Here is a 27,601-nt window from a genome sequence, read left to right on the forward strand (position 1 = left end):
TACTGCAGAGAACAAATACACCCCATAGAACAGACACAGCACAGAATCTAATATATGTGATCAAGATTGTTCCTTTGAGCAAGTCACGCTGAAGGGATAACTCTACCCACAAAATGGCCAACTGCATTCAAGACTCATATACAATAAAAGAGTAAATATAACCTGTCATGGTCCAGCCATGACAAATATATACCAGGGTCCCGAACGGGAAAAGGTATGGTATTGAAATAAATGATAGACAGGGACTTAAAGATATATATATATACACACACACACATACACACACACACACACACACACACACACACATACACACACACATGCACACTCACAGATGGATTCGAGAGGATGCTACGGTGAACAGTCTCTACTGTTCCTCAGTGATAAGGTAACTGCTCCAAAAGCACACCTGCCTTTACTCATGGAAAAAACGTGGTCCATTAGCCATTCAATTAAGTTTCCAAGGCAACTCAAAGACAACTCACACCATACCATTCAAAAACTAACTTTACACTAATAAAAATGAGCTTCCAGCCTCTTTTGGATAACATGGGTGAGACAAATGGGAATCAGGTGTAGCTCTCTGTTAACTAGGCAGGTGAGGTGGGGGTTGGGCCTGGCACCTCTCTACAAATTGCAAAAATACCCTGTTTATTTATTCAGTCCCCAACAATAACCTTCAAAAAATATTCCTAGAGCAAGGAGCTCAGGAAGCCTGGTGGTTAGTACCATTGAGCCCATCTTTCTCATAAAGATGTCACAACAAATTTGAGAGTCAGAGCAGAGATACCTAATACACAGACAAAATGGACAAAGAAATATGACCCAAATTAATCAACAGGAGAAATCCCAAGAAAAATAATTAAATGAAATGAAAGTAACCAAACTACCAGATGCAGAGTTTAATATAAAGTTTATTAGGATGCTCAAAGATCTTAGAGGAAGAATGGATGATCAGAGTGAGAACTTAGTGAGCCTTCAAAAGGACTTAAAAACCATAAAATAAAAATACAGTGAGAAATGGCAAATACAATATCTGAAATAAAGACTGCACTACATGGAATCAACAGCAGGCTGGATGAAACATAGGATGGAATCAGTGATTTAGAGGAAAAGATAAATGTAAACACAGAATCAGAACAGCAAAAAGAAAAGAAACTCAAAAAGGTTGAGAAAATTCTAAGAGACCTCTGTGACAACATGAAGAGAAACAACATCTACATTGTAGGGGTTTCTGAAGGAGAAGAAAACAAACAAGGGATAGAGAACTTGTTTGAAGAAATCATAGCTAAAAATTTCCCTAAATTGATAAAGGAAAAAGTCACACAAGTTCAAGAAGCACAGAGAGCCCCATTAAAGATGAACCCAAAAAGGCCCATACCAAGACACATCATAATTAAAATGTCAAAGTTAAGAGACAAAAAAAGAACAGTAAAAGCTGCAAGAGAAAAGCAATTAATTGCCCACAAAAGAACCCCAATAAGGCTTACATTTGACATTTTAACAGAAACACTTCACAATAAACTAAGGAACAAAATGGCAACTGATGCAGGCTCATAGGGAACAAATGGACAGCTGTCAAAGGGAAGGGTGAAGAGGGGATGAGGTCAAAGAAGGTGAAGGGATTAGGCAAATTATATATACATAACACATAGATACAGACAGTAGGGAAGTAATTTCTAGAGAGAAAGTGGGGATAGAAGTAGAGGGAATGGGGGAAAAGGCAGTGAGATGAGAAGGAAAGAGGCTTTGAACGGGGCATGGATCACAGAATTCAGGGGGTGAAAGGTGTTATATTGAGTGAGACAATTAAAACTATGTCAATACAATAAATTAAAAATAAAAATTAAAAAATAAAAAATACTTCAACCGAAATAAAAAAATTAAAACAAACGACTGATCTAGGATGATGGAATTGGGAACCAAGAGATAAATTCACACAAAAAATACTAGATTTCTGTACCCTGATTAAATATAGTTTTTGTGTATTAAAATACTTTTTCACTTATTAACTTGTCTCCAAACAGCTCTTATTTATTTATGTATGATTATTTATTTTTTCATTTGTTTATTTGACAATTGCCATTGTTGGGTTAATCTCAGAGAGGTCATCTTAGACAGGTAAGAAGAATGTACAAAATAAAAATATTACTAGGTAGGTTCTGGCTGGTTGGCTCAGTGGTAGAGCGTCGGCCTGGCGTGCAGAAGTCCCTGGTTCGATTCCCGGCCAAGGCACACAGGAGAAGCGCCCATCTGCTTCTCCACCCCTCCCCCTCTCCTTCCTCTCTGTCTCTCTCTTCCCCTCCCGCAGCCAAGGCTCCATTGGAGCAAAGATGGCCCAGGCGCTGGGGATGGCTCCTTGGCCTCTGCCCCAGGCGCTAAAGTGGCTCTGGTCACGGCAGAGCGATGCCCCGGAGGAGCAGAGCATCGCCCCCTGGTGGGCAGAGCATCACCCCCTGGTGGGCGTGCCGGGTGGATCCCGGTTGGGCGCATGCGAGAGTCTGTCTGACTGTCTCTCCCCGTTACTAGCTTCAGAAAAATAAAAATATATATATATATATATATATGTATACACACACACACACACACACACACACACACACACACACACATATATATTACTAGGTAAAATGAATAGAGCCAGAAAGAGGTGAAAGTCCAGTGACTTCAAAATTCAGAAGAAGAAGAGATTAATTCCAGCTGAAGGCCAATATGAACAACTTTTAAAAGGAAATGGTGATTAAGCTAGAACAAGACAGGTAGAAAGAATTTGGCATGGAGGGATAAAGGGAAGGAGGAATATGAAGAAAGTACATTTCAGAGAAAAAAAATAGCATGAAAAAAATCACAATGCCAAGGAAGTTGACAAATAAAGAAGCATAATCAGTGTGCTTTTATGCAAAAATAGTTTGGCTTTTCATGACCATTTGCATTATATGGGATAGTAGTTAGTATTTGACCCTGATTTGCTTGAAAATCATTCAGGATTGTGAGAATGATGGAGCAAATAAATAAATAGACAAATAAATGATGAGTTAGTAAATGGAAGTTTTGTTGGAATACTGTGTTAGATTGAGAGGAGAGAGATAAGAGAGTGATGAGAACTGAACCATATGTGAAGAGTGCTTACAACTAGATTGTATCTGGTTGCATCTGCCAAATAAACTTTGATAGCCTGTGATGCAGGTCACTTAAGAGGTAAACAACATGAACAAGGGCATTGGCTATAGATAGTGGCATCTATACATGCCAAGGACTATGTGGAGAATGTACACATAGAAAAGGAAACATCGCTTGCGTCTCTGCCATTCTACATACTTTCTATAATGACAAGAGACCTAGGTCACTCACAATGTGGTCCTCAGTGACATTCAACAATCCAGGGACCAGAATGCTAAGTAACTTTTAAGGGTATGGGCCCTGGAGATGGACTGTCTGGGTTTAAATCTTGACTATCTTGATTACTAACACTGAGATCTTTAGGAAGTTCTTTGTGCCTCTGTAGTTGCCTCCTCTGTAAAAGGAGAATAAAAACAATATTTTGTTCATTAGTTGAATTAAATGAATTAATAGAATTAAAGCAAAAAAGTAAAAATAACTACAAGTATTACTGGATGTAGAAAGGTCTTAGTATAAGTGACTGAGATGAAAAAACATTTTTTAAGTTACGGGTAAAATGTACAACTGTTTATGTGGCTGCTTTTTTGAGAATAAATACAGAAGATAGATAAAACCTAGAGACCGGTTGGTAACAATCCAGATAAGAGATGCTGGTAGCTTCAAAGAGGGTAGTGAGAATGTAAGTGGAGGCAAGAGTTTAGATTTGGGGACTACTTTAAAAGTAAAAGAATAAAGGTGGAGTATAAGAGAAAAAGAAAGGTAAAAAATGACTCCATGATTTTGGACTTGAGCATTTTGGTTAAAGACATAAGATAAACTATGGTAGAAGAGTTTTGGGGTGAGAAAATCAGGTTAATTAAAAAACAAGCAAAGATATCAAATAGACACTCAAGTATAAAAATCTGTGACTCCAAAGCAAGGTTTAGCTGGACACATAGATTTGAAACCACCCATATTTTGAGGGTATAAAAAGTAATGCAGTTAGTTGCAAGTTTTAGGCAATGGGTCTCAATCTTGGTTACATATATAAAACATCTGGAAAACATCTAGATTATTTAAATGTAGATTACCATTACATGCTAAGAGAATCCAAATCTCTGGAGATGATATTTAGCAAACAATAAACATTTCAGAGATTTTCCATTTTTTTCATCTCATGGCACACATAAACTAATTATTAAAAAATTCTGTGACATGCCAAAAAAATTTTGTTTTGCTGATCTGACAAATAAAAGGTATAACTTGATTCATTCATACGAGATAGCTATTATTGTGTGAGCTATTATTTATTTATTTATTTGACAATCTAAGGGAAAAGAGGTCAGTGTGCTTGACTAGTCAGGTATCAGAGGTTTTAAAATTCTTGCAGCACACCAGTGTGGATCTTGCATCATACAGGTTGAAATTCACAGCCAATCATGGCTGGTTGGCTTAGTGGTAGAGCATTAGCTGATGTGTGGAAGTCCCAGGTTCAACTAGCAGTCAGGGAACATAGGAGAAGCAACCATCTGCTTCACCCCTCCCCTTCTCTCCCTCTCTCTCTCTGTCTCTCTGTCTGTCTCTCTCTCTCTCTCCCTCCATTTCTCACAGCTATGGCTCTAGTGAGTGAGCCCCTAGAGCTGTGGACTGAGGATGTGGCCTCCACATCAGGCACTAAAAATAGCTCAGGTGCTGAGCAATGGAGCAACACCCCAGACAGGCAGAGCATTACCCCACAGGGGGCTTTCTGGGTGAATCCTGGTCTGGGCATATATGGGAATATGTCTCTCTGCCTCATCTGCTCTCAACTAATTAAAAAAATAAAAAATGGCAACTATATTTTATAAAACCTGTTGAGGTCTTTTTAATGTGCAAAGTTATACAGAGGTCACAGGCTCAAGGAGTGAGTGTTTTAGAGAAAAAGATATGAGGACAGAGTCACAAGTCACTTGAATATTTAAAGGTCAGGGAAATATGAAGGAATCAACAAAAAACCCTGAGAAGAAGCAGCCAGTAAAATTGGAATGAAAATAAGAGACAAAAAAAAAATAAAGATAAGTGAAGAAGATGTTTTAAGGAAGGAGTAATTAACTGCTGACTATAGAGGTAAAATAGAAATTAAAAAATGACTATTGGGCATAAAACATGAATAACATTAAAATAAATCAAATAACTTGACTTTGATAAGAGATGTCTCAATGGAATATTGAAAATAAAGCCCATGGAATAAAAAGAAAGATAAAAAGGAATTGCAGAGCAATTGGGGAATATACTTAGGGTAATGCTGTTCTGTTAAAAGGTATGTAGGTTAATAAAGTTAGAAAGAGGCACAAGGTATGATTTTTCAACAAAGGAGTAGGTGAAAGGAAAATATTGATAATGCAAGAGAAAAAGGGGACTGTTGGAAGAGAGGTGTCCATGAGTCACTAAGAACTAAATAATGTATGAGTAAATAGTGTAGTATTAGACGTAGCATGGGGCTCCTAATCGTGAGAAGGAAGAAAGAGTGTATGGGTTAGGGATCAAACAGGTTGAGGGATGTGGAGGTGGCAACTAGTGGCAGTCCTCTTTAGACAGCTATATTCAACTGAGAATAAAGTTGGAAGCAGGAATTGAAAGTTTGAGGAGAAAGGATAAAATATGACATCGACATTTAGAAGAATCAGTTGATTAGTGAAATGAAGTAGAAGCCATAGTAAGTTTCCATTTGAGATTAGTGACAAAAATTGAAAATGAGACCAGTCTATATGATTATGTGTTTTTCTTCAGTTGCACTTAGCAATGGGGCAACAGTACAGCACAGGCAGAACGCTGTGGTTACAGTTTTCTAGGAAAGAATGGAGGAGGGAGCAAGGGCATTGAGGGTGAACTCCAGGGAATGATGTAATGATAGACCATGGAATCTCCAAGCTGGTGAAAGAAGAAACATCTTTATGATAAGAGAAGAATGGAGAAAAATGTAAAAAAAAAGTTTCAGTTAAGGTGATATAGGGGAAGAAACTAAAAACCAGAGGGTGGCTGAAACTGAGATCATGTAGGCATAAGATATAGGTAATGAAAGAACTTCTTAATGTAAACATTAGAGCAGGGGTTGGGAACCTATGGCTAACGAGCCAGATGTGGCTCTTTTGATGGCTGCATCTGGCTCACAGAAAAATCTTTAATAAAAATAATAATAACGATAAAAATATAAAACATTGTCATGTATTACAATCCTTTCATTTCCTACCGCTCATGTTCATGGTTGCGGGTGGCTGGAGCCAATCACAGCTGTCCTTCGGGACAACACCAAATTTTTATTGGATAATGCATAACGTACACAGGTCATTGTATGGCTCTCATGGAATTACATTTTAAAACATGTGGCATTCATGGCACTCTCAGCCAAAAAGGTTCCCGACCTCTGCATTAGAGCATGCTGTTGGACTGACTGTTGGGTGCTGCTTTCACTTACAGTCTTGACATCTGTCTCCAGTGTGTTCAGGCAGACAGTGGCAGTAGGGTTGGTTTCCAGCAGTCACGCTACAGGTCCCTTCATTTTGACAAAAATTCTCACAGACTGTTTTACCACAGTTTGGTCCAGTGAAGCCCAGTGCACAGCTGCAGGTGGGTCTCCCTATTGGAAAAAGATAATAAAAAGGAAATTTCTGAACTAAAGTGCTGTATTTTCATGGAGTTCTCACTAGATATGAATCAGGAAAGCATGGTTCTCATCAAAGTTGGTCTATTCATCTTTGACTTTAGGAAGTAACATGGCCTCTTTGGGTCTGTTTCCCATTGTTCCAGTGATGACTAGATTTGATGGTAACTCAAGTTCACATCTGATAAAATTAGCAGAGATCATTTGATACATAATTATATCTACACAGACTTTTTATGATTTAAAGTGCTTGTATTATTCTACTTTTCTTGCCTATTTTTCTTTTCCAATTATTTTTGCTTCACTCATGTGGTAATACAGATTGTATTGGCCATTAGAAAATAAAATAGAGCAAATAATACTTCTCAGTATTTAAGCGTGTACTAACCACTGCTGAATTTACATAAAGTAGAACTTAAACTTTTCATAAATATTCTAATAAATTTGAAGTGGACATGTCATGTATAATAATATTAATGAACATCATTTTATTTGAAATATGCAAACTGTGTTTCTATATAAGCTCTTATTAAGTATTACTTTATTTCATATTGATATTTTTATTACTGATAAGGACTGTCACTTATAGTCTAATGAGATGACTTAGAAGTCTAATGTTAACACACACAATAGCAGATCTGATGGATCACCTTTAGATATATATTTTCCTTTATTTGCTCTGTGGGACCTAACATCACAATGAAAGGTGAACAATTTTGTAAGGTATTTTGGACATAACAGTTAACTGTTATATGGGAATGAGTCTCTCTACTTGCCTGGATTGTCAAGAGCTGAGTAGAAAGTTGTGTACAGAACTAGCTCTGTAGAAGTGGTGAAGAACAACAAAGCAAAATTAATGGCTATTCTTTGTAAGGGCGAAAGAATGAGGTTTAGAGATTGTACAAATGTAAAAATATAACATCAAATAGCACAAGAAAAAAATTCAGAATTGATCTCAATGAACTAGAGCCGAGAAAATGCAGCTCAGTTACTAACATCAGAGAATATCCAACCATGTCTTCTCACCTTTGTAGACATGAAGCATAATCAGAATGGCCAGAAAAACACAAAAGTATAAAGTTTAGGTCTTGAAATATGAAAGTGATATGTTTTCTCTACTGTCATGGAATCTATTTTCTACGTTTAAGGACAATTCCACATTTTTATACTTTTCTTAAAAGCATTCTTAAGTGAATAAAATGCCTCCAAATAAAATCTACCTGCATTTCCAAGAAAATGAATAATTGGAGGTTTCACAATTTATTTATTTATTTCACCTTAAAGGGCTCTACACACTTAACCATTCTAGAAACAACTACTGCTAGATGAAGAAAATTATATAGATGTTTATGTTGAGTAGCATTGCTTTAAAATTTATTTATAAATGTTATTAATTTTGAGACCAGATAAAAGTCTATTAATAGGTTGAGAAAGGAGGAAAATTTTATATACATTAAAAGCTGATCAACTTTGTATTTTTCATTACCAGAAAATAGCATTAAAACTTTTAGACAGAAATTTTTCTTGATAGTGAATTTTCTATTTGTTTCTTACAGAGAAAATACCTTCACTTGAACAATAATAAGCAAAAAAAAACCAACCCAAAAACAAATAATAGAATAAATGGTGGTAAAAGATAGAGAGGGTAGAAAATTGTTGGAATATAGTTAGCAAGGGAAAAAAATACCCTGAACAAAAAAAGTACTTCCTCTTCATCTACAATCACCAGTGAACAGCTTACAGAGAAATAAACAATATAAACAGAAACACAAATGAACATGAGCTAAATGTGAAACACACAGTACAGAACATACAGAAGACATCAAATGGCAGAACAACCAGAACAAATACCACACAGGGAGAACTGAAACATTGTAGGTTGAAGTTTTTATACATTACTTTCTAGGGTTTTTGTTTCTTCTCTTTTTAAACACAAACCTGCTGCTAAGGCCCTGGAAATCCCCTCCTTTTCAGTCACCCAGGGACACAACACCATGCTTTCATCTCATCTACAGCTGTTATGGAACTAGGGCAGAGTGACCAGGTTGTCCCCCAGCTGGCATATGCCTTGTATTATTTAAATTCTGGCTGAATTGTTTTAAAAAGCTGCTATTTCTCTTTCTGTGAAGAGATTTATTTTTGACAAGCAGAAATCTCCTCATATTCAGGGGAATATTATCTAACTCAAAACTGAGCTATGGTGCAGCAGATCTTTTGTTTGCTGATGAGAGATGAAACATCTGCTGCAGGATTTTATAACAGGCTCCTTCTAATTCTTTCAAGACTCTCTCTGAGTCTACCCTAACTAGTTGCACTGGATTCATTTATAAAGACTTTGTAGGTAGCTGAATTTGATTTTGACATTTGAAAAGGAAACAGCGCTGTTAAAATTACTAAGCTATAGCAGTGACGCCTCCAGGGAGCTGGCACATTGACAGCCTATAAGGGTAGTGCAGTCAGGAAAAGCATCAACTGACCTGAGGAAGGAGTGGGAGGGACAGTTCCTTGGCTCTACACGTCCAGTTTCTATGGCATTTTTAGCTCAGATCTCAAGAGTGTAGGTTGTTTGATTGTCTGAATTTATTGACTATATGTGCCAATTATAGGTTGTGAGACCATGGGCAAATATCACCTTTTGGCTTATTTCCTTGTGTGTAAAAAGGGCATAGTACCAATAACTACCTCATAAGTTGTTGTGTAGAATTCCATTTAATAAGTGAGATACTACTTGCAAAGCATTTCTAACTGTGTCAGGCACTTAGAAAATACTATTACGTTTTGGTTCTGATTATTCTAAAGTAACTTGGTTGCCGAGCAACAGAGCAGCGGCCCCAGATGGGCAGAACATCAGTCCCAGATGGGGGTTGCCAGGTGGATCCCAGTTGGGGCACATGCGGAAGTCTGTCTTTCTGCCTCCCTGCTTTTCACTTGATAAAAAAAAGAGAGAGAGAAAAGAAAAGAGAATAAAAAGCAAATTGCTTTTAATTTTATTTTCAATTACAGTGGATATTCAATATTATTTTATATTAGTTTCAGATCTACAGCACAGTGGTTAAACAATATATAAATTTTATTATAAAAGTGATCCTCTAATATTTCAAGTATCATTATACTTGGTACCATCATTGTTATTGCAATATTGACTGTATTCCCTATTTCTTAGCTAGCAATTTATACTTCTGAATTCCTTCAACTTTTTACTCAGTCCCCTCAAATTTTCTTCCCTCTTTGAATCATCATTTTGTTTTTTGTATCTATGAGTCTATTTCTGTTTTGTTTGTCTATTTATTTTGTTCTTCATATTCCATATATAAGTTAAATCATATGGTATATGTTTTTCTTTTCCTTATTTTACTTAGCATAATGCCCTCCAGGTCTATGTATACGAACTATCACAAATGGTAAGATTTCATTATATTTTTATGGCTGACTAATATTCCATTACACACGCACACACACACACACAAACACACACACACACTACCACTTTTATATCTACTCAGCTATTGATGGGCATTTGGTTGCTTCTGTATCTTGGGTATTGTGAAAAACAGTGTAATACATATTTGGGTATAGCATATCTCTTTTTGAACTACTGTTTTGAGTTTTCTTTGCTAAATACCCAGAAGTGGGTCATGAAGGAGTTTCATTTTTAATTTTTTGAGGAACTACTTGTTTTCTATATTGGCTGCACAAATTCGCAATCCCACCAAAAATGCCTGAGCATTCCCTTTCCTCCTCATCTTCACCAACACTTGTTTGTTGATTCATTGATAATAGCCATTTTGACAGGTGAAACATCACTGTGGCTTTAATTTGTATTTCTCTGATAATTAACGAGGCTGAATGTCTTTTCATATGTCTATTGACTATCTGTATGCCTTCTTTGGGGAAGTGTCTATTCAGGGTTTTGTCTACTTTTTAATTGGATTTGTTTTTGGAATTCAGTTATATGATTTCTTTATAAAAATTAGATATTAATCTCTTATTGGACAAATCATTGGTGAATATCTTCTTCTATTCAGTAGGTTGTCTTGTTTTTTTTTTATTGTTTCCTTTGCTTTGTACTACTTTATGTTAGCAATGTAATGTTTTAAAATTAATATTTTCTTGGATTCTTATAAAATAAGTAAGACTAAATACCCAGCTTTTAACACTTGCTAAATAAACATAATTAATGTCAATGTTAAGAGAAATAGAACATCAAGTTTAATTTAAATTAAAAACAACCCTTATATAATAAGTAAAAAAAAAAAGCAAAGATTGACGGTTCAAATGTATGTCCACCTTTATCAAGATGTTAATTAGGTGGGCCCTGGTTGGGTGTCTCAGTGAATAAAGTGGCCACCAGGAGCATGAGTGGTCATAGGTTCCACCCTCAGTCAGGGCATCTGGGAATAGCAATCAATGAATACACAACTAAACGGAACAAGTAAAAGGAACAACAATTGGATGTTTCTCTCTCTCCTTTCCTCCCCTACTTCTCTTTGTCCTTTCCTTTCTTTCTCTCAAATCAGTAGAAAAAATTTTTTAAAGATGTTAATTAGGTGACAGTGTACTTTACATCAATGGTTTTTTATTGCTCGTCCACGAGAGATTTTGTGCTGGTCCATGAAAGCGTTAATGACCCTGATGTTGTACGAAGATTATAGAGTTTATAATCATTGGGTCTCTTCGTACAACATCAGGGTGGTTAACTGGCAGACCAGCACAAATTCCTGGTAGGCTGGCACCAGGTCTGTGCACTGGTGTGAAAACTACTGCTTTACATCTTAGGTACATATGTGATTTGAGAGACATTAGTATATATGTTTCATCATTGATTTCGTGATGTTAAGAAGGTGTCTAAATATTCCTCATTTAACTTGCCTTTTAGCATAGATTTTTGGGGCAATCATATTTGATGGCAATCGTGTATGTTAACATCATATTTGTGACAGTGGCCAAGACAAAAATATCTTGAATGAATGTGAAGGAAAATTCTCTCCATTTACTCAGCTATTATTATAAGGGCCCTTCACAATGCAATGAGAAGATATAAATTTATTTTATTTTTGTACATTTTTCTTTTCTTGCCTGCTTCAATTCTGGGAACAAAACCTTTCACTGAATGTCCAAAGATGTGGTGATAAGAGAGAGCTATAATAAGAACATCTGCTTTCTTCTTGTATTCATTAAAATATTTAAATACAAATATATTAACTACTATAAAAAATTGTACTGTTTATTTTTTACTTAGTTCTGTTTTTATATATTGCCAAACTTTGCCAATTAAAATTCTCTCCATTTGCATAACTTTATGAAAATTTTATGAGTAAGAATATTTTGTTATATAGTCCCAAATTTACAAACTCTGTTCTCCATTTCTTAAAGTCAACTGTGTAGAAAACCTGATTAATTCTGACATAAATAGAAAATGTCTAAATAACAAACCTATAAGAATTCCAACAGTATGAACATATCTTAAAAAATAAATACTCATAGAAGTAAAGATAAATTGTAAATATAGTTAATTACATAAATATCCTAAATGCTAGCCATAATTTTAAAGATCATAAATTATTTTCTGCTTTTTTATAATTGAATGCCTCAATATTTCAATGCTTTATTCTCATTTTAAATATCTTATCCAAGGTAAACTTTATCTTAAATTTATTCTTCTATGGCAGGTCATAGAAATTAACTACATGAACCCTTATTGATATACTCAATGTCAAATAATTTAATTTTTGAATACTTTTCCACATGAATACATATTATATTCATATTTTATTTTTAATTTTCTTTATTGCAAAACAAAACCTTAAGGAATGAGTAAAAACTCATTTTTATGTGCAAAATTTTAATTATGTCTCCCAGATGTGTGCTGTTAATTAACCAGTGACATTTCTTTGTTCAATTATTATAGGCCTACACAACTGTCATAAACTTATAAATTTTAATTAAGGCTGCCCCAAACCTTAGTTATAAAGTGTCCACATAGCCTGACCTGTGGTGGCGCAGTGGATACAGCGTCAACCTGGAAACGCTGAGGTTGCCGGTTCAAAACCCTGGGCTTGCCTGGTCAAGACACATATGGGAGTTGATGCTTCCAGCTCCTCCCCCCTTCTCTCTCTCTCCTCTCTCTCCCTCTCTGTCTCTTTCTCTCCTCTCTAAAAATGAATAAATAAATTAAAAAAATAAAAAAAAAGAATTTAAAAAAAAAAAAAAAAAAAAAAAAAAAAAATAAAGTGTCCACATAGGAATTTGCCAAAAGGCTTAACTGTAAGTAAACCAACAATGAATAAATCCATGAATTGCCCAATGGGATGTGTTTAATGCATTAATATGTGTGTGGAAATAATATGGCTCTACACTCTATAAGAATAATGTTTAATAAAACCACACTTTTTTTGTATTTTTCTGAAGTAAGGAGCTGGAGGCAGAGAGACAGACTCCCGCATGTGCCTGACTGGGATCCACCTGGCATGCCCACGAGGGGGCAATGCTCTGCCCATCTGGGGTGTTGCTCTGTTGCAACCAGAGCCATCCTAGCGCCTGAGGCAGAGGCCATGGAGCCATCCTCAGCACCTGGGCCAATTTTGCTCCCATGGATCCTTGGCTACAGGAAGGGAAGAGAGATATAGAGAGGGGGAAGAGTGGAGAAGCAGATGGGCACTTCTTCTGTGTGCCTGGCCAGGGATCAAACCCAGCACTTCCACATGCTGGGCCAATGCTGTACCACTGAGCCAACCAGCCAGGCCAATAAAACCACATTTTTAAGTGTGAAAAATGCTTTGTAAATGACTTAACTGAATACTATATTGTTATTAATTATTAGATATAAGACAGTAAACTATATAGCCATAGTTCAAGTTATATTCATATAAGTACTTATTTATATTACTAATTTAAATTATTTTTTCTGAAATATTCTCTATGTAAATCAAATTCTATCAACAGGTGCATAAATAAACAATGTAGATTTTAAGAATGCAGCAAAGTCTGGACAAATGATTTGGAAACAATAGTAAAAGTTTTGCTGTATCCATATATAGTTCAGGACACTTTAATACATCAGCAAATTTCAATGTTTTATAGAGATTTGTCTTTATTGTAGGTTGACTAGTTAGCCATTGCTTGGAATGACAAACTCTTTAGTTGGTTTAAATATTTGCATAGATAAATATAAGACAGTTGTTTGGTTGTGTGGTAAACAGTTAGGCAGGCATGAGCAGAGTAGAAATGATAGGCCAGGTACAAAGGTCACCAGGGTAGAAATCCCCAGGTGCCTAGCAACAGGAAAAACTGAGAAAATAAGGACCTCACCTTCAAGGTGACCTTTCTTCCCCTGGCATATCGCTGATCACGTCCTCCCTCCCCCGCTTTCATATTGCTGGTTCTGCTGCTCAGACCCTCCCCGACCTTTCCTCCTTCAGCATGTCTACTGTCATGTGGTACACACACCCCCTCATGGCCCTCATTGCTGAACTGAGGTCTAGGCACCGGTAACATTCTGGTGCCTTTCAGCATGAACAGTTGTAATTCAATGACTTTATTATAATAAGAAAATTTAACAATAAAATTCCTAAAAACTCATTTGTACAAAAAAAAGATTTTTTTATTTCTGAAGGAAATGGTATCTGCATTACTAAAATAAAATGACAGGTCATATCCTTTAACAGCACACTCATTGGATTTTTATGTGCACATCCAATGAAGGTCCCAGTACTATAGTCTCTCCTTCAGCAATAGCTTAAACTTGACCACATGGATTAACTTCTCTTAAACAGAATGAGAATATGGAGTAAGGGTCCTAGTGCCTTTTTTATTTCAATCAACCTGCTAAATACTATTTTTAAGAATTCAATTAAATAGTTGGTATAGCTTAATTGTCAATTAATCACACATCAAAATATTTATAAACATAAAATTATAAACTTTAAAGAAACAGTAACGCTTTTAACATTAGAATGCAAATCAGAAACAGCTTGGTTCTTCTGAACTCCACTGAAAATATTTCTTACTGTGACACTTTCAGTTAGCATTATCCTAAATACTTCAAAGAATAGTATAAGAAATAGAAGCAGTGAGAACTCCCGGTAAGACAGAAATTAACCACGTAGGGGATGTAAAGATTATATGGATTGATTTTCTATCTGACTAAATAAATTTGCATTTATATAGTAAAATTAAATGTGCATAGATTGTACTCTAATAAATGCATAATATCCATTGCACCAAGTATTATGATTTGCAAATTATATTTTTATTATGCATTGGAGTTAATTTTATCCCATATGAATATATTTTAAATTTAATAGACAGTCAAAAAAATGTTTCAATGTTCACTGGTATGATGTAAAAACATTCTGTGCCAACATAGTTACCATGCAAATTAATAAGAATTTCAACAATATCTTAACACATAGCAATCTGATATTTTCAAAGCATATTTTATACTATAAGCCAACAGAGTGGTTATAATTTTAGATGGAAACTACAATGCTATCAGATATTAAATACTGATATCATATCTTACATTTAAGATGAACCTAATTTTCAGTAACAAATGACTTTTAGTATTAAGCAAAGTGTTCAATATAAAAAACAGATTTTTGTGTCAAACATATAAAGGTTGTAAAAGTAGTTTTACTTAATTATTCTAAGCCATAGTCAGAATCTATAAGCACTGAGCCCTGGCACATGATGCACTCTTAACACATTTTCATGATCATTACTATTGTTAAAGTAGATGACTTGAACTTTGATACACTAAAATTAGAACAAATGATATTGATTATGTTAGAGTAATTATTCAATTAATGTGTGTCAATGCATTTTTTATTAGGTACCAGCAATTATATTTGTAACATTATTTTTAAAAAACTTTAAAGGAAAATTGTAGGTGATTTAAATATACAGTGAAATTCAAATAGTTACCCAGTGCTGATGGTACACAAGTTCCTCCATTTTGACAGTAGTTGTTACAGTGGTTTATTTCACACCTTTCTCCTGAATAACTAGGCCAACAGTGACACCTCAAATCACCCTTCTCATTTAAAATACATCTTCCTCCATTTTCACAAGTCAATTTGCATGAATCATCTGGTAATAAAAAAATGTATGAATAGCATGACATTTAGTAGATGGTAGAATAATTTATATAAAAAATAAATACTAAGATTTACTTTCATTATAAAATTTTAAAAATAAATACTAATATAAAAGAAGAAATAAAATGATCTGAAAACAGAGAAATAGATTTTAGTCATTGTTGAATGGTGAATACAAAAGTTAATTGAATTAACTTTAATTTATTTTCTTTAGGCTTAAAACATTATCAGCCAGTTCTTATATTTGTTAAAACAGTAAACAGTAAAACCAGCTAAAACTTTCTAAAATCTTTTCCAACCAATAAGTATTTTTTATAATATAGCAGTTAGGATCCATTTTTTTAGATGTGTTTAATATCAAACCACAATAAATATCTAAGCTATATACATACATATATCTTTATATATAAAAATATATATTATATTTTATATATATCATACAGTAATTACTATATATGTATATATACATATAAACACATAATTTATAGTACAGGAAAATTTTTATATAAAATATACTCTTTGATATATATATATAGTTATTAACCATATATAAACATTTAAACCTGAAAGTCACTTAGATTTAGTATAGGAAAATGATAGACAATGTCAAAAACACTTGTATGTGAAAAATTTCCATATGTAAAATGATTAAGCACAATTTGACTATTCTATGTATTTAGGCTGAGACCAAGACAAGATAGTCATTCCTTGGTATAGCAAAATTATTTTTAAAATATGATGTCCGATTTATAATAACATTGTTTTGGAATTATTTTCTAGGTCATTTTTCTATGTGTATTGACATAGCCTTGCTCCATTATAAATACTGCTTGACACAATGTTCAATGGAACAAAAATGATTGAGAATATTGTAAGTGGTATTTTATTCTAGACTATGCCTTCTACTAAACTCATGTTTATTTTGTAGTGAAATAAAGTAAAATCAAAGTAGTCTATATTTCTTATTGAAAATATTATGGCCCATACAATGTAGAAGCTTGAACTTATCTCTGCAATAATCACAAGAGCATTTTAAAGAGCCTCAGTGACTTCAAATGACACAATACAAGTATCATACCCACTGTCATAAAAAATGTTTATCTGACAGCACTATGAGACAATTCTGAGAACTGACTAATTGCGAGGGAAAGTTTCGGAAACTGCTCTGTAGAGAGCTGGCTTTAGGTTGGAGTTAATGAAGTTTGCATTTGTAATATAAAGGGCTCTCTCATGAAGCACTCTCTATAAATAGTATAAAGAAAATGATATAATTAGACCTGTGTTTCTGTCCTCGCTCTGCTACTTACTAAGCATACAAATTAATCTATCTGAGCCTCATTTTTTTAAATGGTCTTATTAACAAATGTACATCTTAATTCATTGATTTGTTATGAATATCAAATAACACATTTGAAAGAAAAAGTTAAATCATAAAACTTTGTAAATATTAGGTATTTAAGTATATACCAGAGGAGAATTTGATTTCCAGCCTGTATCTACCATATCTAGAATAATAAAAGAATGAAGAGCTGAGATCTGGGTCTCCAAGGTATTTTGTTAAATTTCAACAAGAAATTAAAGCACTTATTTTGTAAATTACCATGTATTTAGTTTAATAATTAGCAGTAAATAATTAGCATTATTTACTGAGTGCCCTTAAGAATACAGCTCATATAGAATAACATCTGTGAATGCCAGAAGGTGAGTACTGAAGGTACTGAATGACGTCACTGTCACTGAACCTGAATTAGACAATATAAAAGAAAGAATTGGAAGAAAAATGTGAGTTTAAAGAAATAAGCAGAGTCATTGGAGATTCTGGGATTTTGGACTTTGCTTCCAAAGCAATGCTGAGTCTTTGAAGAGCCTAAGAAGTTTGAAGATATTTATACTTGGCTGGGGTTAAACTCAAAGCAGTGAGACTACTGGGACTCTGTTTCCATTAAGCAAGCTAGATAAAACGATGACCTAATACAGTGATATGGTTGGATAAATGTGGATATATTAAAGGTAACTGGAAGAGAGAAATCCCACTGGTGTTGTCTAAAAAGGGCAAAAAATAATTACAGAGAACTTTTTCAGTTTTTGACATAAGGGCAATAAGAACAGAAGGGGTGATTTAGCTCTGAACATACTGAGTTGGAAACTATGTAAGCGCAAGTTACAATCTCCAGCAAATAGTTAAAAACAGAGGTCAGATTCTCAAGAAAGATCTAGAGTAGAAATACACTTGCTTCATTTAAAATTTACCAAAACATTTTTAACTCATTCAGCATGAAATATCCTAATCAGAGCTGTGAAATGGGAACAGTAAAGATAAACATTTAGGGCATTATGATCATAATTAGGATTATGGGAAGGCTTATTTTTATCTGCAGATATTCAATGTAAACCACATGGGTATTCAAAATTCCTACATGCTAAAGCCAGTGCATTTCTATAATGTGCCTCTTAGATATGAGAAATTTAAAAATATAACACTGCCTGATGAAATGTAAATGGAATTATATTCTTTTAAAACCTAACTGTAATCATTTTATAATGAAAAAGGCTGTTTTTGACAATAACTAAGTCACCTTCAGAAGCTGAGCTCCAGTAATTATATATAATCAGCTCTAGCAAAGAACAGGTGAATACTTCCCCAAGAATGAGTAACATTAGAATTTCAAATTTCTTACATGAGATTAAAAATATTCAGCATACTCACCATTTAACAATAGCAGCTATAGAGAAGCAAGTAATTATATAGAGCTGAAAAACTTGGCTTTATCAAATGTTAATGTCAGGAAAAAATTAATTGGCATTTATATACATCAATCAATAACTCTGAAATCCACTTATTTATAATCCTAACTGAAGTGGTCCAAGCAGTCTGTTAACAGAGCTTATATACACAGAAGCCAATGAGAATATTTTCTAACACTCTGATTATGTGAAATATAACATTTTCTTTTAAAATGCATAATGAACTTTGAGAAAGATTCTGTATTCAGGCTTTAAAGCAAGATTGATATGATAAAACTGAAATCTCTAAAGAAGTTTTAGATCTTGGATAAGAGTGTATTTGGACAAACATGCTTCTTTATTTCAAATACAGAACTACACAAATTGTGTCATTTTCTTACCTACTTCATGACAGATTGAGTGCTGTGTGCCTACTTTTTGCAAACTATTGTACTAGCACTTTATGTATGTTATGTCTCCTATTTCCAGTGACTTTGGACATGTGTACTGTGGGTGGTATGGAGGCCCTGTGTGTACTCTGCGATAGGTAGGAGTGTGGAATGTCTAGGTTCCACTTCAAATACCGTCGTTACTAAGTAACTTGAGACATTCAGTTGAGCTTCCCCTGCTTCAATGTTCTAATCAGTAAAAATAAGGGTAACAGAACATAGCATCACTAGAATTTTGTGATTATTAAATGAAATAATATACATATAACATTCCAACAATACGCTTTGCCTACAAGTCTTCAAAATATTTATTATCATTACTAGCAACAGTAGTATTTAATGTTAATCCAATTTTACTCAGAAGAAAATGTGACTGAGGTAGGACAGTGTCAAATAAATTGGTTAAGTGATAGATAGATTTTGGTCTAATCCAAAACTCCTCCTCAGCCCTGCCACAGTCCAAGTTCTTGGGTATTTGAGTTTGGATTATTGAATAAATAATTTTTACTGATCAAAGAGGAAACAAGGAAGGTTATAAAGAAAAGACAGTAATGTCTAGTTCTAAAGAAAAAAAAAGAAACAAAAATTGTCTGAGACTTGATCATTTAAAAAAGCACATAACATTTGAGCCAATGTAAAAGTCACTTTAGTAGCATCAATGGTGTTCTCATGTGTAGAATCCTGATCTCGTTTCCAGGGGTCTCTTCCATTCAAACAATAATAGAAGTTAACATGGCACATGGGAGACACTGGAGAGAATACTGGTTATGAGTGTGTGTGTAACTAGTAAAAATGCGCTATGTCTTTTACAAGGAAGAATTTGATGACATTTTTTAAAGGATAATAAAAAAGACATGTATTTTATTTTATATGTATTATTTCTTCTCATGTTCTGATGAATCACACATGCCTTACTCCCCATGTTGGTTATATATATGCATTTCTTTAATTTTTCAATTACAGTTGACATTCACTATTATTTTATATTAGTTTCAGGTACAAACAAAACAGAAACAGGATCATAGATACAGAGACTAAGTGTTGCCATATGGGTGGGGGTGGAGGGGCTTGACAAAAAAAAAGGGAAAAGATTAAGAAGTACAAATTGATAGTTACAAAACAGTTGTGGGGATAGGGATTATAGTCAATAACACTGGAATAACTATGTATGATTCCAGGTGGGTCCTAAAATGATCAGAGGGATCAGTTAGTAAATTGTTAAAATTTTCAAGAATCTGTTTTGAAGTTAAGAAAAATATGTGGCTGTACACAAGTCAGCTATATGACCATGTTGGAGCAGTGAGTGAAAAATGGACCTGGTAATAGTTAAAATGTTCATTTAATTCCCTTATTCTGCCATCACCATTGAGATCACAGCTACTGATTGGGAAGATAAACGGTAAAGGAAAAGGGTGCATCCTAAAGCCAGTGGACGCATCCCTTTTCAAGAACTAGCCTGAAGGTACTCGTCCAAAATACCAATCATAATTCACATTTTACTCTGTTAAGAATTCCCCAACATTGCTACCCAAATATTTCACACATTCGTCATACCAACTGACATAAACAACTCTTTATTTTCTTTGTATGCATTAGTTCATACCTTTTCAAATAATTGTTTTCTGTTTCAATATTTTGTTCTTTCATTCCCACTAAACCTAAGTCCAATTTGTCTTTACAGACCTTGTTCTAAAGTCATAGTCTATAGAAAATGATAATTCTCTAATTGGATAATCATCTGAATTCTTTCATAAATTTAACTCTCTCTTCTGTGGCTTGCATTACTATCCTTATAAATATATATTTGTTGGTGTTTAATGCCATTCATCATTTCATCTTTGTAACCTCTTCAGCTTTGCATAGCTAATGCTAGAGGAATCTATCTTAAAATTATGATAGTTTTGATAATTTTAGACATTTAGTGTCTTGGAAAGTCTTCAGATTGAATGTAACCTATGAGAGAACAATGAGAAATTATATGTGAGTAAAGATGCTGACTGAGTTAAAAAACAGAGTGTTCATGTGAGGAGCTCATTCTAACAGAGAAAAATATAGCAGGTAGAAAATCTTGCTATGTAAAGATTCTAAGTGTGGACTCATTGGAGAATGTTTGCTTTGATCCTCAAAGGATTTTGGAGCTTTTTTTTTTAGTCTGTGAAATATAATTAGGGATGATTTTTTTAATAGTACTTTTATTTCCCTATATGACTAATGTCTTAAATATAAATGCTCACACTATTTGTGTATGCTTTTTTCTCTTTAATGCTTATCAGCAACTGAAATGATGTTTCAATTTATTTTAATGTTTGATTCAACCACTAGCTTCTAAATTATCAACTTCCTGAGTGAAGATATTGTGTAGGTCTTTTTTCTAAATTAGTGTTATGTTTTGTTCATAAGGCCTCAAAAAATTTACCAGTAGTAGTGGTACTGTTTAGTGTTAATCCAGTCTTACCCAAAAGTAACTAGAACTTAGTTTATAAATTAATCCTTAGTTTCTAAATTAGTATTGGCACTCATAAGTTATTTAATATAAAGTTGTTAAATGAATAAATGGATTTTGGGGTTGAGTTTAAACTAATAGCAGAACAGCATAATCAGAAATATCTTTACTGCTACAAAAGCTATATAAAATATGTATTTTAATTCTGTGTGTGACTTCAAAGTTCTTAACGTACTCTTATATATAGTAAGTTCTCAGTGCAGCTTTGTGAATTAGTGTAGAATGAATTAATAGAAAGTAATAATCTAAAGAACAGTTTATGCAGGCATTCAAGAAACAATAATATTAAGGCAACTAAACTAATGACTGAGTAGCTAATTCCGCTCATTGCCCATAGCTATAAAAATTATTATACAAATAAATGTATTATTTACAGATAAAATTATGTTTACCTACCTAACAGGCTGTCATCATTGCAGGTGCCATTAATCAAATATTTTCCTTCTGGGCACACACAAGTGGCTCCAGAAGGATTCAGCAAACAGAGGAAATCACATGCTAAATCCAAGCATGGATTGGGTACTGTTTAAAACAAAAATGAAAGAAAAAACAAAGAGATATGTAACTATAAATACAATAAGTTTCAAACTCATGAAATTCAATAAGGTGAAAAGATAAATTAGCACCCTGAATATAAATCATATTGAATTTCTGCTAAAAGTGTTTCATTTCAATATTACTGATCACCTTAATAGGTGAAGAAATATTACTAACCATATATGTCAGATGATTGGTAAGAGCAGTAAAACTTTAGATACAGTTTTAAGAAGATTTTAGGGTGCTATATGTTGTTTTAGTCTGTTTCCAACACTGATTTAGATAAATACCAATTTTACCTTTCCAGATCATGGCAGCAAATGAGATTAAACCCTTTTCTATTCACCATAAAGATTAATTATAAATAATTTGTAAACAGTTTCTTGAAAGATGTACTCATCCATAAAGACAGATCATTTGTAGAATTTCAACCGCATTTCATTTTGGTTGTTAATATTTTTGATTGTTGTGTTTAAAATATATCTTTCAAGATAATAACATCACTTATTTACCAATTCTCTTCTAGGAGGGAAAGTGATAATAAAAATCATAAGTAATCGGGAAAAAATGACCCTAGAGAACAGTGCTCCTCAGATAACTTTAAGAATAAAATGTTAATGATATTGCTACTTGGTTATCAGTAAAGAAAGTCAAACTACAGATGAGTTTCCTTACTAGTCAATAACTCAAAATGGTTTATTAAGAATTTTAGAAAAATAGATTAAGATCCATTTTTAAAATAACAATATCAATTCTAATTCCAAGAAAACATAGTCTAATTCTGAAATTTTCATATTTGTTATGACAGAAACAAATTTTTTAATTACTTATAACTTGATTTTGGATATTTAAAGTCTGGCGAGATAAAAATTAAAGTTACTTAAGTTACTGGGGTTAAAATATTGAAATAATTAAGACAGTTAAAAATACTTTCTTTTGAGAGTCATAAGGAAAATAATGCACCAATATATACAACTGGATAAAAAATTATACTTACAGTCTAGTTGTTTATAGCGATGAGATATTAAAACACCTTTTGTTTTATCAACATTTAAAGCTAGGTATTCTACTGAACCATGGCCAAATTTTTGTACTCGAAATACACCATTTTTAGGTCCTGCTCCATATATATAATCTTCAAACACATCAATCCTATGTGGATGTAACAAGCCTAGAATTTTCAGGAAGGTAGAGTTATAAAAGTTTTAATGTAAATACTCAGACTTAAGAAAACGAAGTTTATCCAAAATCTTATAAAAAATCTTATTACTATTCCTTAGAAAAAATTTTCAGAATTTAGAATATTTTTAATACCACCTAGAAAGTTATTAGAATTACTTTCTTTGCCTTAGGAATATGTGAGATACTAAATCTGTCACTCAGAACATAAAAAACATTATTATCATCACTTTAATCATCTTCACAACCACAAAACATTTGCTGGGGGCTTATTATATGCAGTATAATCTTCTCTGTTTTACAATTTGCCATCAAAAGAAAAGCCTATCTTAACAAACTAAATAGAAACAGATTCACAGATACAGAGAACAGACTGACAGCTGTCAGAAGAGAAGGGGACTGGGGGCTGGGTGAAATAGGTAAAGGAATTAAGCAAAACCACCACCACAACAACAGCACACAGACAAGAAAACAGTATGATGATTGCAAGAGGAAAAAGGGGGTGGAAGGAGGTAGAAAACAGTTAGGGGGGATGAACAGTGACGGGGTGAAACCTGACTGAGGTGGTGAACACACAGTGCAGTGGACAGATATGTGCTATAGAATTGTACATCTGAAACTGGCACAAACTTTTTTAGCCGTTGTCACCCCAATAAATCCAATTAAAATAATATTTTAAAAAGGAAAGCTTATAGGTCAATCTTATTGTTTTCACAGAAACAGCAGTTCATAAAATTCTCAAATTGTTTTTTGGATAAAATTAACAATCTAGGTAGAATTACTTGAATAACAAATTAATCAAGCAATCCTGGGTTGATTTTTAGAGTAAAATCCAAAAAAATATTTGATGTTATTTATTTATTTATTTTTAGAAATGGAGTAAAAAAGAGCTTGCAAATGGCAGTCATACATTTGACTTGTTTGGCTAAAAATAATATAGGCCATTAGTTTTTCCCATTTTACTGACTAACTTATTTTAAGAGATTTTACAAAAAAAAATCTAACTTTTGTCACTGAAACTTAAAGCAAGCAAAATAATCATTTATACAAGATGGGGAAAAGTTAGGTCTACAGTTTTTCATGTAGAAAGTAATAAAATAATTAATAAATAATAATAAGTAAACATTTTCACACAACTGTAAACCTACTTTGCCCCATCTTACATTTGACCTATTTTCTAGAGCTGCTAGAATATAAAATATGTTTTAAACTTATACATTTTTCTTCAATGTTTTTTGAAATAGTAAAATATATGCTTAAGTTGAAACAAGTTAATTTTCTTGTAATCAATTACAAGAAATGTGATTTTATTTAAACATCCATGGTCTCCACACAAAAACACACTTTAGACAAAGGCACAATGAAAGTTCAATGTTTTTTTTTCAACAGCTCTGCTTTTGTTAAAAAAGTGAAACAAAACAAGAAGCAAAGCTATATTCATTAAATTTAAAAACTTCAACTCCTCATTATGAGCAATATGTGGAAATAAAAGAAGTGGTTGTGGTAGGAAAAGGAAAGAAAAAGAGAAGGGAAAGAAAGTAGGTTCACAGAGAGTATTGGGGTTGTCAGACACACAAGTGTGTGAGCACAGAAAGGAGCCAGGAAGTAAGAGAGAGAAACAGGAGGCAGGCATGGAGGTGGATACGAAAAAGGTTGACACAAGAGAAGAGCACCAGTGTATAGTGACGTCATTGATGTAGAGGTAAGCTGTCATTTTTACACACTGCTTTTCCCTTGTATAACTGTATACCTATCAATTACCTATAATAATAATTGCTACTATCATGTTTTACTATATAGAGTAACTTCTCTCCTGCTTGTTACCACTGCAATTTGAAATAAGAATTTTCACAGACACTAATCTTGATTGCTTAAAGTGGTCTGCTCAGAATGGAGTATCCACAGAAGCAGCAGAATGAATTTTTTCTGAATCTAGGCAGTGCTGGACCATGTTTGTCTTAAAGTCAAGAAGTTCTTCTGGCCTGCAGTCGTTATTTCAGGAGGAATGAAACTGTAATCAATACCAAGAGCTATTGAAAGTTGAAAGAAGAAATAATTTGAGGAAATATAAAATACAAAGCTTTCATACTTATATTTGCATCCCATTATTTAATTCTCTCAGTAATAATTAAAAGATCATATACACTTTACGAACCTTGTCTGCTGCTGACAGAGACGACGGAATCAGAGCCGTCATACAGAACACTGCCAATAAGGGAAAGCTCAAGGTCTGCCCAGTATATCCGCTCACTGAAATGATCCACGGCCAGCCCTGCAGAATCAACACACAAAGACAAGTAACAGAAATCAACTTCATATAATTTAAAATTATGTTTTTGTTTCTTAATGTATAATTATGATTGATGTTTTTCTTCAAGTACCACAGAAATTACAGTCTAAATCATAGTACTGTACAAATTAGAAAAAATGAAATAAATCTTATCTGAAATACAAGAGTATAGATGACATAGAATTTATGTAATAAAGTGTAGCAAAAATCTTATTCAGATAGGGAAAGCTACCCTAAGAATCCATCCTTTTCATACTTCACAGATTTTTTTAGTTATGGCTATTTTCTAAAAGACTTTTCCATGGTCTTTATCTTTGTAGTACACACATAATTAACTGATCTTTGTAGTATACACATAATTAACTGATCTTTGTAGTATACACATAATTAACTAATCATTTAATTAACTTATACAACTTTTAAAATAATATAGTATAACTGGTTTTATTTTTAATCTCTTCATGAGGTACATTACTCAGTATAGAAAAATTTTATGAGATTAATTATAAGATATTTTCACTCATTTGGAGTTGGTCTATGTTGATGTGAGAAATCTGTGTTCATGATGAAATTTAATAGACTAAATGTTGATGGTTATAGTGAAGAAGAATGAATAATAAATTCCTTAAGGTTCTAGTTGCGCTTAAATTTTTCACTCTAATATTTTTTCTTTAACCATTACTTTGTTATGAGATGTCTTATCTTTATTTTTATCATCAGTATCTGTTAGTGAATAACAATGAGATAAAGTAATATATGGTAAAAAAAAAAAAAAGCTTTTCTCTTTATTCAATTTTATTTTATTTTATAATGTGATTGAAATCTGGCCAGCATCTTCTTGCAAAAATATTAACATATAGACTATTTTATGTAAGATTCCTTCAATATATAAAAAAGTCTTTACTGCTGTAGATATTTAAATTTTGTGATATAGCTTTTTTTCTTCTTTAGGGGGGTGGGGTCAGACAGACAGAAAGGGCAATTTAGTTGTTCATTGATTGCTTTTTCATATGTGTCTTGATGGGGGGAGCTCCAGCTGAGCCAGTGACCCCTTGTTTAAGCCAGTGACCTTGGGCTTCAAGTCAGCAGCCTTTGGGCTCAAGCTGGCAACCATGGGGGTTTATGTCAATGATCCCACACTTCAGCCAGTGACCTCGGTTCTTTGAACCTGGGTCCTCAGGGACTCAGGTCAATGCTCTAGCCAATGCACTACTGCCTGGTCACTAGATATAGCCAGTCTTTAGATATGAGGTAGTATATACTTTGACAGTATAATACAAGTAAAATATTTTGACATATGAATGTTAACGAGCTTTTCCAATCAGGACATTTAATAAATGAGGTACACTTTAATGACAAGGCAATTAAAAGAAAGCTATTTTTGAATTTGTGCTAATTGTATCTCTGTGCAAATGGTCCAACATTGACTAATCAGAAAAAGTAAAAGATCACGCTGAACATCATTTGGGACTAATTCCTCAATTAAATAGGTAGATCTAGCCTAAATGTAATCAAACTAAATATAAATATTGTTCTTCAAGCATGACATAAGAATGTTATATGTTCAATCAGCTTCAGAAATAACTGCATAATTAAAACAAATCGTCCATGTTTTACTGGTTTCTGCTCAAGGATTAATTTGCTATTTGGAGTCATGGTGGGAATTATGTTTCTGCTATAATTATGGGGAACATGAACCATAAAAAGATCTTGTTCCTGCTGCCACAGTTATATTTCAGAAGTGTTGTCTAAGAAGAAATTAAAACTTTCTTTACTACCTGTGTAATTTAATAAAGAAGTGGTTAAAAGAAAAAACTATGCTCAACAAAATTGGTCTTTATATTTAAAAATATAAAATTTTATAATTGTAGACAATTATAGTGTGTACTCCAATTTAATTACCATATTGGTTTTTTCAGATTCAGCAGCAGTGAAAAGTTCTCAGAAGTGTCATATAATGAATTATTAATTAGGTTTATATAAAATATACCCATCTTCATCAGCTCCAGTCACATACTATATTATTAAATGGAATTACATCTAGATAAAATATATATAAAAAAACTTTTAAGTGAGTGGAATTTA

At 33.3% G+C, this 27,601-nt stretch overlaps 1 protein-coding gene across 1 annotated transcript in view; it reads right to left on the reverse strand.

Moving 5' to 3' along the window:
- LRP1B (LDL receptor related protein 1B) overlaps positions 1 to 27,601 on the reverse strand; it is a 2,108,848-nt gene that overhangs the window by 64,639 nt on the left and 2,016,608 nt on the right. Inside the window, exons 80-84 of the mRNA XM_066345498.1 lie at positions 25,382 to 25,498; positions 23,045 to 23,218; positions 21,907 to 22,032; positions 15,662 to 15,826; positions 6,554 to 6,715 (exon numbers count right to left, since the gene is read on the reverse strand). Of these exons, the coding sequence (XP_066201595.1) occupies positions 6,554 to 6,715; positions 15,662 to 15,826; positions 21,907 to 22,032; positions 23,045 to 23,218; positions 25,382 to 25,498 (744 nt within the window). The remainder of the gene's footprint in view (positions 1 to 6,553; positions 6,716 to 15,661; positions 15,827 to 21,906; positions 22,033 to 23,044; positions 23,219 to 25,381; positions 25,499 to 27,601) is intronic.

The sequence above is a fragment of the Saccopteryx leptura genome, chromosome 7 (assembly GCF_036850995.1).
Source record: "Saccopteryx leptura isolate mSacLep1 chromosome 7, mSacLep1_pri_phased_curated, whole genome shotgun sequence".
NCBI lineage: Eukaryota > Metazoa > Chordata > Mammalia > Chiroptera > Emballonuridae > Saccopteryx > Saccopteryx leptura.